At 31.5% G+C, this 16,223-nt stretch overlaps 1 protein-coding gene and 1 non-coding gene across 2 annotated transcripts; one reads left to right on the top strand and one right to left on the bottom strand.

Moving 5' to 3' along the window:
- Positions 1-5,631: 5,631 nt before the first annotated feature.
- Trnav-aac lies at positions 5,632-5,704 on the bottom strand. The gene has a single exon. It is a non-coding gene; the product is annotated as a tRNA-Val (tRNA).
- Positions 5,705-8,404: 2,700 nt separating this feature from the next.
- On the top strand, positions 8,405-15,447 carry LOC108752864 (prosaposin-like). The gene is made up of 14 exons (XM_018494029.1): positions 8,405-8,672; positions 9,577-9,676; positions 9,975-10,335; positions 12,169-12,471; positions 12,547-12,735; positions 12,802-12,921; positions 13,000-13,266; positions 13,350-13,484; positions 13,553-13,717; positions 13,797-14,016; positions 14,120-14,434; positions 14,520-14,659; positions 14,752-14,976; positions 15,051-15,447. Exons 1-14 carry the CDS (start codon positions 8,633-8,635, stop codon positions 15,093-15,095), a joined length of 2,625 nt encoding a protein of 874 aa, XP_018349531.1. The 5' UTR covers positions 8,405-8,632; the 3' UTR covers positions 15,096-15,447.
- Positions 15,448-16,223: the final 776 nt, after the last annotated feature.

The raw sequence follows: 16,223 nt of genomic DNA, 5'->3' as shown, positions 1-16,223 counted from the left end.
CAGCTCTCGATAGAGAGCGGAGGCGGGGGGGGGAGGGAGGGGATGCGAGAGACGTGGGAAAAGTGAAACGGTTGTCCATGAGACTGGCGAGAGAGGACGAATGCGCGCCGGTGTATGCATTCCGGTTGCGCGCGCGCGCGTACAAATGGCAAGCACGCGCTTCGACGAATAAAAATTAATTGCATATGCACATATCGCCCCGAGGATGTCTCGGGTCATCGTTGTCGTATCTCGCGCGAGAGAAGCGCGGAGGCGTTCTCTCCCCCGGATTACCATCGGGACCCCATCGGGCATGCCGGACCGGAAAACCATGTTGAATGTTTACATATGCGTAGCGCACGAATTACATTAGCGATACCCACGTCTGAGATATTTATGTCCGTGGCGCAATGTGAAGTAACGTTGCAGCGAAAATATTCTCTGCTTGTCCGCGCTTAATGTTAAAGCGACGTATTACAGATGTTATATATATATATATATATATAAAGGTGACGCCGAGCGCGATGAGATCGGCGCATAATATTCGCGCGTAAATGTTTGTCCCTCTGTGAGCGCGACGCGACGCCACGCGGCGCAATTTCACACGCGTAAGACACGGGCATGCAACACGATTCGGTGCACGCCGACCGATCGCACCGGGTGGGGCTCATTGCACGCCGATTGATTTACAATGGCCGAAGGTGTGGCAGAATCCGACACCAATATCATGCCGATGGCCGGCCGGGCGCGTGGACAATTATCTGCGCCGGACAAAGGCTACGGGGGTGTACACACCTATCTCGTATATACATCTAGCCTACGGCTCTTTACGCAGCTGACGCGCCACGTATTAAGAAAACGCGTGGGCCCGCGTCGTGCAACGCGCACGTGCGTGGGCCAACACCCGCGCGCGCGTGCAACGCGCTACGCGCACGCATGTGTTCCACGCCGGACCAAACGAGATCCGAACGTTATTGCGTTCTTCGCGGGCGGAAGAACAGATTTGTTCGCATTATTCGTAATCCGCGACAAACGAGAAATGCTAACGTCCGCGACGAACTTGCTTAATAAATTAAAGAGCGCTTTTACCACAGACCTTTTTATATACTACAGACTATGCTACTAACAGCAGTTTTCATAACGAAGCGTGGCTATGTTTAGTGTGGGATAAAAATTCACATATACAAGACGTAACATTTCAAATTATCGAGTATGCAATATGCGTTTAAGGCATTTTTCAATATTTTTATTTAAAATCGACGTTATCTTTTATTTATTTAGATTAAGCATATTCTTACTGCGCAGTACGTATTATTCCACAGTAATATGGCTTTACATTTTATCGTCATAGGTGGGTTAACTAATAGAGTATACATGTATATATAGAAGTCCGCAGAGGTTTCCACAAATTGGTTTTGAAACGTTTTTCATTATGTCACTTTGCGGTTATTGTTTTATGGTGATTCCGCAACATGATCGCTTGAAATAATTAGGAGATGCTTCTTGAAAATTTCCATGCATATTATCTGGGTAAATATACTCTGAATATTTAATATTTAAGAAATCTTTGATAAATAAATTTATATGCACAAGAAAAATTTTTTTTTTTATTATTAGCAGGAAGTTACTGGTGATTTCTGCTGCAAGTAATAGGAAGTGCTTTAAGAAAAATAATCTCTCAATTGTTTTCATCAATGCAATTGAATTAAAGAAAATTAATGAAAATCCTGGTAAAAACTGAATCTCTGATTTTTGAAATTAGGAATTTCAATATTTCCTTTTATGTTCCCTTTATGTACCACAATCGATCCTGTCAAGATTCTTTAATTATATTAGACTAAAATTATTTTTTAACGTGATTAATATGTTTGTTGTATGTTAACGAACAAATAACGAAAGTTCGGAAAAGATATTATACGATCCTAACGACGTTAGAGTGCGGACACGGATGCGCGAAATCGTCGTATCGTTCATAAGAGAATCGGAGTTCAAATTCCGGAATAATTTTAAGAAAATACGAGCATGCTTCTCGAAGCGAAGAGACCACGTTTCTCTTTTCTATTGGCGTGGAACGAGATATTCTCACTCACACCAGCGATGTCGAGAGTCCCGCGAACAGTATCGTTGGTCCGATATTGCGACAACGTCTCGACAATGCCGATTGCGAAGAGCCCGAATAAATTTACGTAACAAATGACAAAGGGGTAGGAACGCGATCTGCGGGCAATGAGTTTGCAGATACGTGTATGCCGTATCACTGTTGCTTCGTAAAATAATGTTAATAACGCAATCGCGTTAAATTTCCTGATTTATCGTTTTTATGGTAGCAGATATCATCTACGAAACGAACATTCACAAAGATAGGAAATCACAATGAAGAACTTATGCAATTAAATGAGTATCCCTTATGATCTCAGAATGGAGAATACTCAGAAAACCCATTTCGGAAAGAACAGGAAAGAATCTTCGAATATCCAGGATTGATTCAGTCTACTAGAGAAAAATTAAAAGCGTATCTACAGTTCATGATAGAATATACGTATGTAAATATCTTGTCACGAAAACGTTTTATTGGAACAATTCACTTCTCTCCCCCTCTCTCCTCTATTTTACTCTGATATCATTTTAAGCTAGATAAACATAAAGAGAGAAAAAACTCTTTTACTTATTCCATTAAAAATGTATACGTTTAATTGTTCATCTTTACTTTTAATTTTACAACATGTTCAGCATATATGCAAGAAAATAGAATATTATATGTATATATAGAAATGTTAGAATATTGAAATTTCCGTGTGTATAAAAAATGTTTAAAGAATACAGACATTAAGATTTTGCAATAGAATATTATCGCTTTTAAAATATAAATTTAATGTAGATGTTATCTCAAATTGTATTTACAATATATTGAATTTAATAAACTGTAATTTTAATTGAAAATTTTAACTTTAAAATACTTTATTAGTGTAATCTTGGATGAGATTTTGTAAAATATGTGTATAAGAGGTGAAAGCTGTGAAACTTTCTGATTATATAGTTCAAATGAAATATCGTCTATTATCAAATTTGTGATAACGAAGTTGCCATCTGTGGGCCACTAGTGAAATTAAACGCACGACTAATTTATCTGAAGATAAGAAAAATTACTCAGTCGATAACATAAAGTTACATTATCAATGTATGGTAAAATTGAAAAATTATTGTTAAATGATGAACAATATATAGTAAAATGATGCGATAAAAAATACATATTTTGTATAATGCGCAATAATTACAAAATTGTATTATAAAAGAATTAAGAATTGATATTTATATTATTTGCTCCTGTTGATATCGACAAACTGATAAGTATACAGTGGACTTTAGGTTGGTCTCTGCATGTACATACGTATCATTGAATGATAAATTTAATGAGAACGGATACGAGAGTGTATCATTTTCCTGTGATCCCACTGGCTTATATTTTTATATAAACTTTTAAGATTACAAGACGCAACCAGAATATATACTCGCATTTAAACTAAAAATGCACTTTCACACAATGCAAAACTTAATAATAAAACAACTCTTGTCAAATCATTATGTCAAATAAATAATATAAAAAAAAATTTGATCAATAATTAATGACATTGATATACTGTACAATTATTAATATAAATCGAGCCTAATGTATTTTTTAGTAATATTTTTACGTTCTGTTTTGGTTTCATACAGATAAAGGGTTGATCGAAATCATGATTATTCAGATCGTGTTAACCATAATATTATATCGAGTTACACTTCTCTTTGTGTTGAAATAAGATTCGTTTTAACCGAGTCATTCTTTGAAGTCCAGTGGAATTATATACAATCTCGTCATGTATAATGTATACTATAACATCAAGACGTTAGATACTGGTGTCTCTTGATTCGAGAGACACAGTATCTAATATAGTATGTCCAATGAATATATTCAATTTTGAATAAATAAATGAATAATTAATACGTATGAATAGAATTTTTTTGGTATTAACGATAAATGAATAAATATTTTTTATTTGGTTTGAATGAATGTATGTATGAATATGATTATGGATTTTGATTTCTCATTTACTCCCTAGCAAACGAGAATGGATTAAAATTTTTCTATCCGAATGCGTATTTTAAATAGCGAACTTTTTTTTAATTTAATCAGACTCAATTGGATTCAATTAGATTCAATTGGATGCAATTGAATTAAAATCCTGCATTTTCTATTCAAAATTTTGAATTGAATAGTATTCACAATGCACAGAAAAAGTTAATATTATTTTTAGATTGAAAGATATAGAGATATGCTCCATGCAATTCCTATAAATGAATAAAAGTGCATTCAGGATTGAAAAGCATTCTTTTTAACATTCGTGAATTAATATTTCTGAAAATCTGAATCCATTTCAATTCGTTTCAATCCATTCTCGTTTGTTGGGTCTGTAACCACAACATTATTTAATATATTCCTTGGTGAAAATATGGGCAATAGTTTTCATTTTCTTTTCGGTATAATCATATTTTCCGAACTTTAACCAAGCTAAAATATTTTACGTACTATGTTAGCAATTAAGCGATTACGCTTGTTTACAAGTAAATCAAGGTCATTGTAAACACTTTGTACACTTACATCAAAAGCTGTCAGATAGTCTTCGAGAGAATCTAAGAGTGGGATAAGCATTTTCGTAATATTATATCTAAATTCAAATTTAAGTAGAAAAGTAAAGCTAGTATAACAGAATTTAGTATGAAAGCGATAAAATGAATGATTTTTCACAATAAAAGTATATTTGAATGTTTAGTCATTAATTATGTATAAGGGGAAAGGGTTGTTTATTGAAGCTTTCATTTTTAGTTTACTTATTTTGTTTGAATAAATATTAATTATACATGTAAAATAATTCATAAATATGTAAAATATTCATAAATACATATTTTAAAAAACTCATAGTTTTGAATAAATACATAAATACAAAAATAAATATTTTTTATGTAAAAATTTTAATTAAAAAAATTGATACTTCAATTACGAGTATTTTTTTGTATTCATCGGACACACTAAGTCTCGATTTAAAAAATAAACATCACCATATCTTTTATAAGATATTTTTTAGAATATATATAACTGATGTTTTCATATTAGCGACTATAAAATTCTTGATTGAAACATAATCTGGCTAGGATATAACAGCCTAAATGTTTACTGTCAGTTTGACACTTGATATTCATGGCTTAAAGACCACGGTATAAAAAAAAATGTAAGCAATAAAATACAAGCAGTGAACAAATTGGCTAATCACAATTAAAAATTATATGTTTATTATTTTGAAACTCTCGGTTTTGATTCTTTTACTACTAAAATTTGTTTTTTATATGTTCTTGCTTAAAAAACATTCTTACTATTATCTATCTTACTATTATCTTACTATTATCTCGTTAGTTTTTATTTTTCGTCATTAAATCTGTTATCTCGATAAATATTATCGTTGTTTGCTTCCCAATCTAAAAAATAATTTCGAATTCAAGTCTCTTTGTTAAGAAATAATGCGTCTAATAAAAATATCTTTTTCTATATCTCGTAGAAGTTTGTCACGCAGGAAATCTTATAATTATATGATCAAATTTACGAAAAAAAAAAAAAAATGTTTCCGCCCGGGATCGAACCGGGGACCTTCCGCGTGTTAGGCGGATGTGATAACCACTACACCACGGAAACTTCTTGGAATTACGACTTTACTATAAGTGTTTTCTGTGGGATATCTTGATATTATCTGGGACACTTGTCATATATTATGTACTATTATCCAGTGTTCATTACCAATGAAAAAAATAAAAGATATTACTGCCTTAATATTTGCAACGTACTTTATCGCGAAAACATCATTCCAACTTGTCTACTACATATATTGTAGTATTATCCATGATTCAAATTATTGACGCTTGTGTTATTCCGTATTAATATTCCTATCTATTAAGTACAATCGATATCTTCGGTTCAAATAATTCGACGTACATAAAGCGACAATAAAATAAAAAAACATAGGATCGTAAGCGTTGTAAAAATAGACATTTTGTAAAAATCATCTAGAATGGGATTAAGAATGGGGTTTTTATTTCTATATTGTATTTATTCTATATCATTAATTTACTTAAAACACGTTACGAAACAAATATTATTTAAAAAATTCATAAAATAAGTAATAAACTTTGCGAAATTTTTTTCAAGATCGGCGGAAGATGTTGAATGTGCATAAGACGCAATAAGAAATATCGTGTGAACAATCAACCAAGCGCGCACGCGCAGCATATGTATCTCCCGATCAGCTGATTCCATATCGACCGCTTTGGTTTATCGCCGATTAAATCGACTCGCTTTTGTAGAAAAAAATTGCTCGTATTGCGATTACATGCGCTTCGTCAAAACATTGTAAGCTATTTCGTACGTTTTCGATAAGATCGCGAGGAGGTGAATCGGAATGAGTTAAAAAAGTTTCCACGATCGTTTCACCATTGATTCCGTCATCGACCGTGTTATAACTTGCTTCGACTTTCGCGCATAAATATCATTCCGTTCTAGATTTCGCAATCGGTAACGCTTATATCTTAGGTTTTATTTTTAACGGCAGCGATCATATTTTTTTGCGCAGAACGTCACATGATTTCGAAAACAAGAAGATCGTTATGCGAGAAACGATTCAAAGTTGCTAAAACGGAGTTACTAGACAAGTTAAAATATCAGCCTAAAAAATGAATGAAATGAACAAATTATCAGTTTTCGCTTACAAAATTTATTAATGCTAAATTTCATAATGAAAAATTGCGAAGCTTATTGCGCTTGTTTTTGTAGCGTTTACAGTGAACTCATCCTCGAATGCATACATTTATTTCCAAATCGTGTCGTAAAGATTTAACCTCATTTTAGATGATTTTTGTTTCGCATCAGATTTTAGGATAAGATTTTATTTGTCGTTTGATATATATTTTATATACGCATTTCTGGTTCTGCACAAATTTCGTATAAAATCATAAAATTTTATCCTTCGTGAATTTTAACATAAATTTTAGATATAGATCGCCTAAGATAGGCTTAATTTGAATTCTGATATGATTTTGCGATAACGATAATTCAAAATATTTATTTAAATTGATAAGATAAAATCTTTGTAACTATAAAATAAAAGTTTTTATTCCGCTCAAAAATCTCGGTCTAATTTTATTCTAAACAAACGCAAATGTTCATCATTTCAAGGGTACTGATACTGACTATAAGTAGAAACTTATAATTATAGAGAACTATAAAACGGAAATGTGCAATTTTATCATGAACTTTAACGAGAAATTTTTCATTTTTACGTTTCCATTCTAAAAAAAAAGTTATCATGTGATTTGTTTTCTATAGCTGAATTACATATTTGAAACTTAAAGAAAAATAAATAATGTTTAATATTTGACGAGAAAGCGAGAAAGATACAAAATGTTTATTAAAATCTTTTAAAACAAAAATCTGAAAATTCCTGGATTTCCTAGGTATTTTTGTACAAAATTTCAAATAAGATTAGAAAATATTTTTTGATATAAAATTTTGAAATAAATTGAGATGCAAGCAACGTAAACAAGCTATTGTGACTTTGTTTCAAATTTACTGTTAGTGCTGAAAATGCTATAGTTTACGTTACGTTCAGTACGGACAGTCAAATTTTGAAACATAGACATATGTTAAAAATTAGCAGAAGACTAATTATATTCTATCATTTTCTGCCATTAAAGAGCTGTGAAATCTATAGAATAATATAGAGAAGGCTCATTACAAAATAATATCAGCTATTCTATTCTCTCTCTCTGCTGAATATTATCTGCTACTGTCACATATTGATTCTTTTAAACTCGCGAACACACACACACACACACACACACACACACACACACAAAAGAATATATATAATGAATGTGTGGATATATGTGTGCATTAAAATTATCGAGCAAAAATTAAAGAAACATTGTTTTTTCAAAGGAACAGTAATTAAGTTAAAAAATAAAATTTCAAAAATTTCTCTGAGAACTAATATAATATAACATTTTATAAAAAAATATTTTTAAGGGTAAACAAGAAATCTGATATTCTAGATTTTCGAGATTTTTCCAAGTAATAAACACACACACACGCACACACCCTGAGAAAGTTTCAGTATTATCTAGTGTGGGGATGAAAAAAAATAGAATTTATATTTGGTACTTGGAGCCATGGAAAATTGAACAAAGACAGCCCTGTGGGTCTGTGCGACGCACATGGAAACCGAACTGCGTGATTGGTCGCCGTGACGACTCAGCAGTGTGTGCGCACGTGCACGTACGACACGCTGCCAATGGATTAACGTCGAACGTTGCCGAGTACTGCCGAAGTCACGAATTGCGTTTTCCGGAACGAAATTGACGGAAAGCGGTTCTTGCAGTACGGCTTATAGCTTACAGCGTATTCGTCATTTCGTCGTCCAGCGGTTGGTGTCGTTAGATCGGGAGGCGCTGTTTGTGATTAATTTAATCATTGATCGGTAATTGAATTTAATCGACAATTCAATTACGCATAACTTCATATCGTGAAATCTTCAGATTTCGGACTGGCGGAGTAACGAGACATCGTGGAAACATGAAAGAGATCCTGATCGTGCTCAGCGCGATTCTAGCTGGTGAGTCCACGTCCCACCTACCTCCTATTATATTTCTTATTTTCGCTCTGCTTTTTCTCCCGATAGTTCTCGTAATCATCGAAAGTGACCCCTACTTTGCGTCATCCCGGTGTGTCCTATTATTCTCGCGACAATCCCGCTCCAATGCGCACTTCTATCTAGAATGTTTTTTGTTTGGCAACTCTTGCTTACACACGTAATCTATAAATGTACCTCGGCCTCCTAAACATTATGACGTTGCGGACATTACAATTTTGTTTACGAGCGACCTTTAGTTTTATTTTTGAACGATATTTAGCGTCCAACTCATCATTCTTGACTTTCATCGGTCTCCTCGTCCATTTGTCGGATCTCCCTTCTCTGTAATTTTTTCTTTCGCTCTTTTGTTATTGCTCTCTCTTAATGTCTGTCTCTTTCTCTCTGTCCTCGCGTTGCCGGGTAATCACGTTTCCATTACTCATTGCGAAGAAACTCTAGGATGAATAGGATGACTCAGTTGATTTGAGCTTGTAATTTGTTAACTTAGATGGAATGTACAATTGAGAATGGAATTACTCGATTATATGGCGATAATAACAATGATTTATAATAACGTTCTTGATAATGCTTATCGTTGAATGATGAGTAATTCTCGAGTGTTTTCTTAGCATTGTTTCAAAATTCTATATTATTGAATCGCTCATTTATTTCCATGAATGTACCAAATATAGCAGACGTGGAAACAGTGAACAAGGCAATGAATGCTTCCTGCCTTGGCGATTATTCATTATTGCAAAAAGTTGAGAATTAAACCAATCATTTTATTTTTTTGTAGGCTTTTTTTGTAATATTTAATTTATAAGATTGTATCTGAAAATTGTAAAATAGATACAACTATAAATAAATGCAATTTTCTAATTTTCAGTAACTACAGCTAGAGTGGTCATATCTGCTAACCCAGAAGGTGGTCTTTTGGGTAGAGATGAATGTACATGGGGTCCAAGTTACTGGTGCGAGAACCTAAAGTAGGTTTTAATAATTATTTTAATAAATTAAAAATATAAAAGTTTAATATATATCTTCTTGAAATATATTGAAATAAAGTAAAATTGTAAAATAGATTTATGAAACATATTTAAAATGCATTCGTTATGTATTTATAATATACAGTATAATTATTAAATAAACAGTAATGATAATGATAAAACATCGAAATTTTTATATCGAGCTTTCTGTATCTTTTATTTTAATTAATTTTTTTATAATTGATATAATATTGTAATAATAATGGTTGTACTAATATTACTAATATTAATAAAATAGGACAGCTAAGCAATGTAGCAATGTCAAACATTGTATTAGTAAATATTGGGAGCAGATGGAAGTTCCAGAAGATAATGATAGTGTATGTGGAATTTGTAAAGATATGGTAAAACAAGCGCGGGATCAATTGGAGAGTAATCAAACTCAACAAGATTTGAAAGATGTCTTTGAAGGAAGCTGCAAACTAATTCACGTTAAACCAATTGTTGATGAATGTATCAAAATTGTGGATCAATTTATTCCTGAACTTGTGGAAACACTAGCATCTCAAATGAATCCGTCTGTCGTTTGCTCTGTCGCAGGATTGTGTAACAATGCTCATATAGATAAGTTACTTACAGAATACCAAACTTCGATAAAGGTAAGGACGATATCAGTTCTGTTTTGCTATTTTATTATATTATCTTGTTTGATTATATCACCTTGAGTGGATCAAAACTTCTAAACTTGATTTCATTACCATTTTAGTTTTTATAGGATAAACAAAATAAACAAAGTAAACGGCGAAAAAGAGTCAACGCATAACACATTTAATTAAAGATAATAGTCATAGATACATAAAATAAAAACGAAGTAGAACGGCGTATATTAATATATAAAACAATTACAAATTTCGGCTGCTGGATTGAGCCCTCCTCAGATGTAAAATAAAATGAATATAAAAGTAATAAAAGACTACATAAAAATAAATAAATAGTTTAATGTCGCAACAGTTTTAACGCGCGGAAATCTGCAATACGGATGGATCTCGACGTGAAGCGTAATGTTATATATGCGATAGGGCAGTCAAAACGATGTCAAGATTCATAGTCAAGTGCTAGCAACATGCCTGAACAAGCAAATGAGAACCACTGCAATGTATAAACGAAACAGGTGTGAAAACGCATGGCGCTGATAGGGCATTACGCTTCACGTCGAGATCCATCCGTATTGCAGATTTCCGCGCGTTAAAACTGTTGCGACATTAAACTATTTATTTATTTTTATGTAGTCTTTTATTAATTTTATTATATTCATTATATTTTACATCTCAGGAGGGCTCAATCCAGCAGCCGAAACTTGTAATTGTTTTATATATTAATATACGCCGTTCTACTTCGTTTTTATTTTATGTATCTATGACTATTATCTTTAATTAAATGTGTTATGCGTCTTTTTCGCCGTTTACTTTGTTTATTTTGTTTATACATAAAGAGTCTTTACACCGTTGTTATTTAATTTTATAGAATAAGATTGTATAGCCCCTTGTGCCTAACCTCCGTTCTGAAAGAAACAATTGATTTTTTAATCTATTATTATTTACAGTTTCTGTTTTCTAAATGATAACTATCGTAATTTATTTATTGCCTATTATCTTGGGATTAAATTTGCTTTGCAGATTTTATTTTTATTAAAATATTTTTGCGTTTAAAATTCTTAGTGCCCAATATAAGTTTGAGAATTAAATCCAAATCTTATAGTGAATTCGGTTGGACGCATTAATGGATACTGATGCATATACACTAATTTAATCTAAGTGTAAAAAAAATGAAAATATTTTCTATCATAAAATACATATTTTACTTAAAAAATAAAATGTAATGCAGATACAATGTATTGCAGATTTCACAGTTGTTCAATTCTAGATTGAGTTGTTTAAAATCCTATTTTTTGTACATTACTTAAATTTGCATTTATTGATTAAAAAGTCATGCTATTTTTTTCAAAATAATTTAATTGTGTCAATTATCATCAAATAACTCGATTGACATTCATATATAAACGGAATATGTATATGTATAATCATCAAAATATCTCAATATTTCGGAGAATAAGTACTTCTGAAAGAAATGTTTATTAACATTTTTCATGTACTCTATATGTATGAATGTGTAAAAATATTAATGAATGCTATGTAATACAGATTAAGTCCCACTAATCTAATCTAAATTGTTCAAAAATATTCAAAGGCGATAGATTATGTGAAAATATATAGCATTCATTAATATTTTCATATATATTCATATATTTATTATTTTAATTAATTATCACAATAATAAAATTTATAAATGTTATATATGGAATTTTATATTTGTATGTTTGATAAATAACAGGATAAAGAATGTTAGTATGTATCAATATGATTGGTAAAGTGACTGACAAAGTACATGTGTTATATTTCTGTGTTGACAAAGTACATGTGTTATATTTCTAGAAGGATGAAACAAATTTAGTTGTATTAAAGAATGATGAACTTGAGCCTGACGAGTGCACCAAATGTTACACGATAGCAAAGTATATGGAAAATAAATTACATCGTACACCGCAGAACACAATGCTTCTACAATTTTTGAATATTTGTGGTCAACTTAGTTCTTACTCTGATTCCTGTTCGGCCATTGTTATGAAACATTTTGATGCCATTTATAACCATCTGCAGGATAATTTTAATGCGGATAATATATGTCACTTATCAGGACAATGCAGCAGCAAATATCATAAACACGAAAATAGTACAGTAAGTATAATAACACATATATATTAATAATATCTATTTAGCTCAATTTTGTTTTAATATGTATTGTAATAATAGGTTCCACAAGTAGAGATAACACCATTATCAAGTGTAGGCATGGTAGAAGTTGAAGATGATCTCCCGTGTAAGTTGTGTGAACAACTTGTGGGTCACTTGAAAGATCTTTTAGTTGCAAACACGACGGAAATAGAATTTAAAGAAGTTCTTCTAGGTCTTTGTAAGCAGACTAAATCTTTCGCCGATGAGGTTTGTGTTTTAAATAGTCTTATATTTGTTTCATATATCTAATATACTAATGAAGATTATTTCTAGTGTAAAGCCATAGTTGAAGAGTATTATGTACAAATTTATGAATATCTTACAAAAGGATTGAATAGTAATGTTATCTGTCAAATGTCTGGAATTTGTCCTAGTCCTGACAAAACAGTGCAAGTAAGGACATATTGCATTTTAGAAGTAATAAAACACTTTCTAGATTAAAACATCTAATTATATTTTATATTAAAATAGGGACCAATTTGGCCCCTAGTTCCAGTAGAAGTAGCAAATATAGGCATGAAGGTAATGGAAAAGGTACAACCTCGAAAAGAGATGGTTGAAGTTACTATTGACAAAGAATATCCAAAATCGGAAGCTGAAGAGATGCAACTACCTTTGGAAAGATTGATGCCTCTTCCTCTAGTGCAATCTGAAAGTGTTGATGGAATGAAAGCATGTACATTTTGCGAGTATTTGTTGCATTATATTCAAAACGCTATTACAAATCCTGTAACTGAGGTAACAAGAATATTAAATTTTATGAAATGTATATATGTAAACATAGAACACAATACATATTTACAAATACATAAAAATTTAAGGAGGAAATGAAAGAATTTCTTGGAAAAGTATGTAAAAAGGTACCTTCTTTCATTGAAGGCGAATGTGAACAATTTGTAAATACTTACGGGGATGCAGTTGTGGCCATACTTGCCCAGGAAATTGATCCATCACAGGTAATGTAATTTTTTTATATTTGAAATATGGAAGTCAATAAAAAGTACAACTTATTGTGTTATTTAAGGTTTGTCCTATGCTACATATTTGCCCATCAGAAGCATTATTAGACATGTGGGGAAAAGTTCCTAAAGAGCTTATCGTTACAGAAGAAAAAGATAAACCAGGTTGTGCATTGTGTTTGCTTGCAGTACAACAGATTTATAATGCTATCGAAAATAATAGAACTGAGGTATTAATTCGCTGTTTATCATGTTTATAATGATTATTTTTTATTATACAATTTATTTAATGCAATATTACTATTACAGGCTAACATTAAAGCTGAATTGAATAAATTATGTAATCACTTGCCACGTAATTTGATCGATGAATGCACAGATTTTGTGAAATCATATAGCGATGAACTCATAGAAATGATACTTACAGATTTGTCTCCCCAGGAAGTATGCGAATATCTTCGTTTATGTGTGTCGACCGAAAATTCTGGTCCAAAACATAATTATATTGCTCAGCAGGATGGAGAAATATGTAAGTTATTTCTTGAAGTATATATGTAAAGAATAGAGCAATTTGTTAAAATTATTTTATGACAAAAATATTTGTAAAACGGAAAACTTTTTTAATATTTCAGTAACCAATGAGATACCTGATTATCCATTACATATAATTCGACCCACAAATTCTTTATCCGATACTGAGTGTGTAATTTGTGAATTTGTAATGAAATATGTCGACAAAGAGATTGGTAACAAAGAGGCACGGGATAAAATTGAAAAAGTAGTACATGGTGTGTGCAATCATTTACCAAAAACAGTTGCCAAGGAATGCAATGACTTTGTGAATAACTATGCTGACACCGTAATAAAAATTCTCTCAGAAGATGTCAGTCCTAAAGAAGCCTGTACTGTGTTAGGTCTTTGTACCATGAGCATGATAAAAATTCAAGGTACAGAAATAATAATTATAAGTTACAAATTTTGCCAATATTATATGAAAATGTATGTACGTAATTTAATTATTTATTATTACAGAATCTATAACTGAATGTGCCTTATGTCGAGCAATTATATCGCAAATTGATAAGCTATTAGGTGATTCAAAAGTGGATGCTGAAATTGAAGAAATTGTTAAGAAGGTGTGCAAGTATCTACCAGCAGATAATCAAGATATGGTAATATCTTATTACTTGACGATTTCTTTTTTTTTTTTTTTTACAAAAACCAATATAGTTTGAAACTAAAATTTAAATTTAAATTTATACAGTGCAACAAGATGGTGAACATTTACGGGCCCAGCATAATAAATATGCTGAAAGATAATATTAATAGCGAACAAATGTGCAGCAAAATGGCTTTATGCTCTTCCAGTGACTATCTTGCAATGTCACTTATAAATTCACGTGTATCACGATCAATTACCCAGTCTAGAAAATGTACATGGGGCGAAGATTTCGTGTGCAAAAACGAAGAAATAGCGAGATTTTGCAACGTAAGTACACAAACCTGTGATATTATTATTAAGAATGGATGAACAATAGTTTTTAAATTATGATTTTAAATTAGGTTACGAAGCAGTGCGAAGACCGCAAAAATGGTGGAGTTCAATAATTTTTTCAATTGCGAGTGTTTGCATTTGAAGCTGCAAATTGAAGGCAAACGTAAGAAGTGAGATCAAAGAGTGATGCGCTACGCTCTTCAATTGAAAGTGTTAGACTTCTGGAGATATTAGCTATCTATAGCCTATTTCGTGTTATGATATTATATATCGATAATCTTTTTATTAAATCTCTCTAACTGTATTCGAGCACTCGGATAATTTTGATCTGTGTAGACATGACGAATGCCATGCGATTTTCGTATTTGAACAAAAATGATACGCGTAGTTTGTCGTACTTAAGTTATGTTGACGAAATTTTTAATTTTTAATAACACCGCAATGATCTATTTTCTTCAATTAAAATAAAATGCTGTTTTATACAATTGAAATAATTATATTAAAAAATATCAATATCGTCTTTCTACGTGTATTTTTTTTTATAACTGACCTATAGCAATGATCTGTTATGTTTACTGTGATAATGATAAAATAAAAACATTTGATTCTGTATATTAATTGTATTCTTAACATTGTATGATTATTATACATATATTTTTTTTAATAAACATTCTCTCTCTTTTGCATGTGGGATATATTACTTCGAAAATTTCCACTTCTCTAATCACAATATTACGATAATCTAGAATGTTTATTTCTGGAAAGATAAAATTTCTAACTGCGTAGATACGAAAATTTTTAGTTCGAGATAGAAACACTATTTTATTGTTACCGCTTAATTCAAACGAAGTTTGTTTTTTCTTAGAATAATGCAGAATAATCTTATGAAAATGCACATAAGGAATGAAATATCGCGATGACTGGACAACAAGAAGTACGTTCACGTTGTCGATGGATTTATTGTTAGATTACGTATAAGTTATGCACACACAAAATGACAAATATTACCGATTACTGCTGAAGTCATAAATTGTTTTCCGAAACGGAAAACAGTTTTTGAAGTTAAAATAATTCATCGTTCAGCAATCGGTGTCTATTACTTAATTTAGAAGAGTGTAGTGTTCACAACATATTGTTTGATCATCACGTGTTCAATCACGCAATAATCCAAGTATGTGCAATTTGTATTTGGAATATAAATTGTCTTCTTCATTTATTTTTAAATGAGATAAAGTATGAAT

This window comes from Trachymyrmex septentrionalis, unplaced genomic scaffold (assembly GCF_001594115.1).
Source record: "Trachymyrmex septentrionalis isolate Tsep2-gDNA-1 unplaced genomic scaffold, Tsep1.0 scaffold62, whole genome shotgun sequence".
NCBI lineage: Eukaryota > Metazoa > Arthropoda > Insecta > Hymenoptera > Formicidae > Trachymyrmex > Trachymyrmex septentrionalis.
The sequence above is the reverse complement of the archived record's forward strand: the minus strand, read 5'-3'. Positions and strand labels throughout refer to the sequence as shown.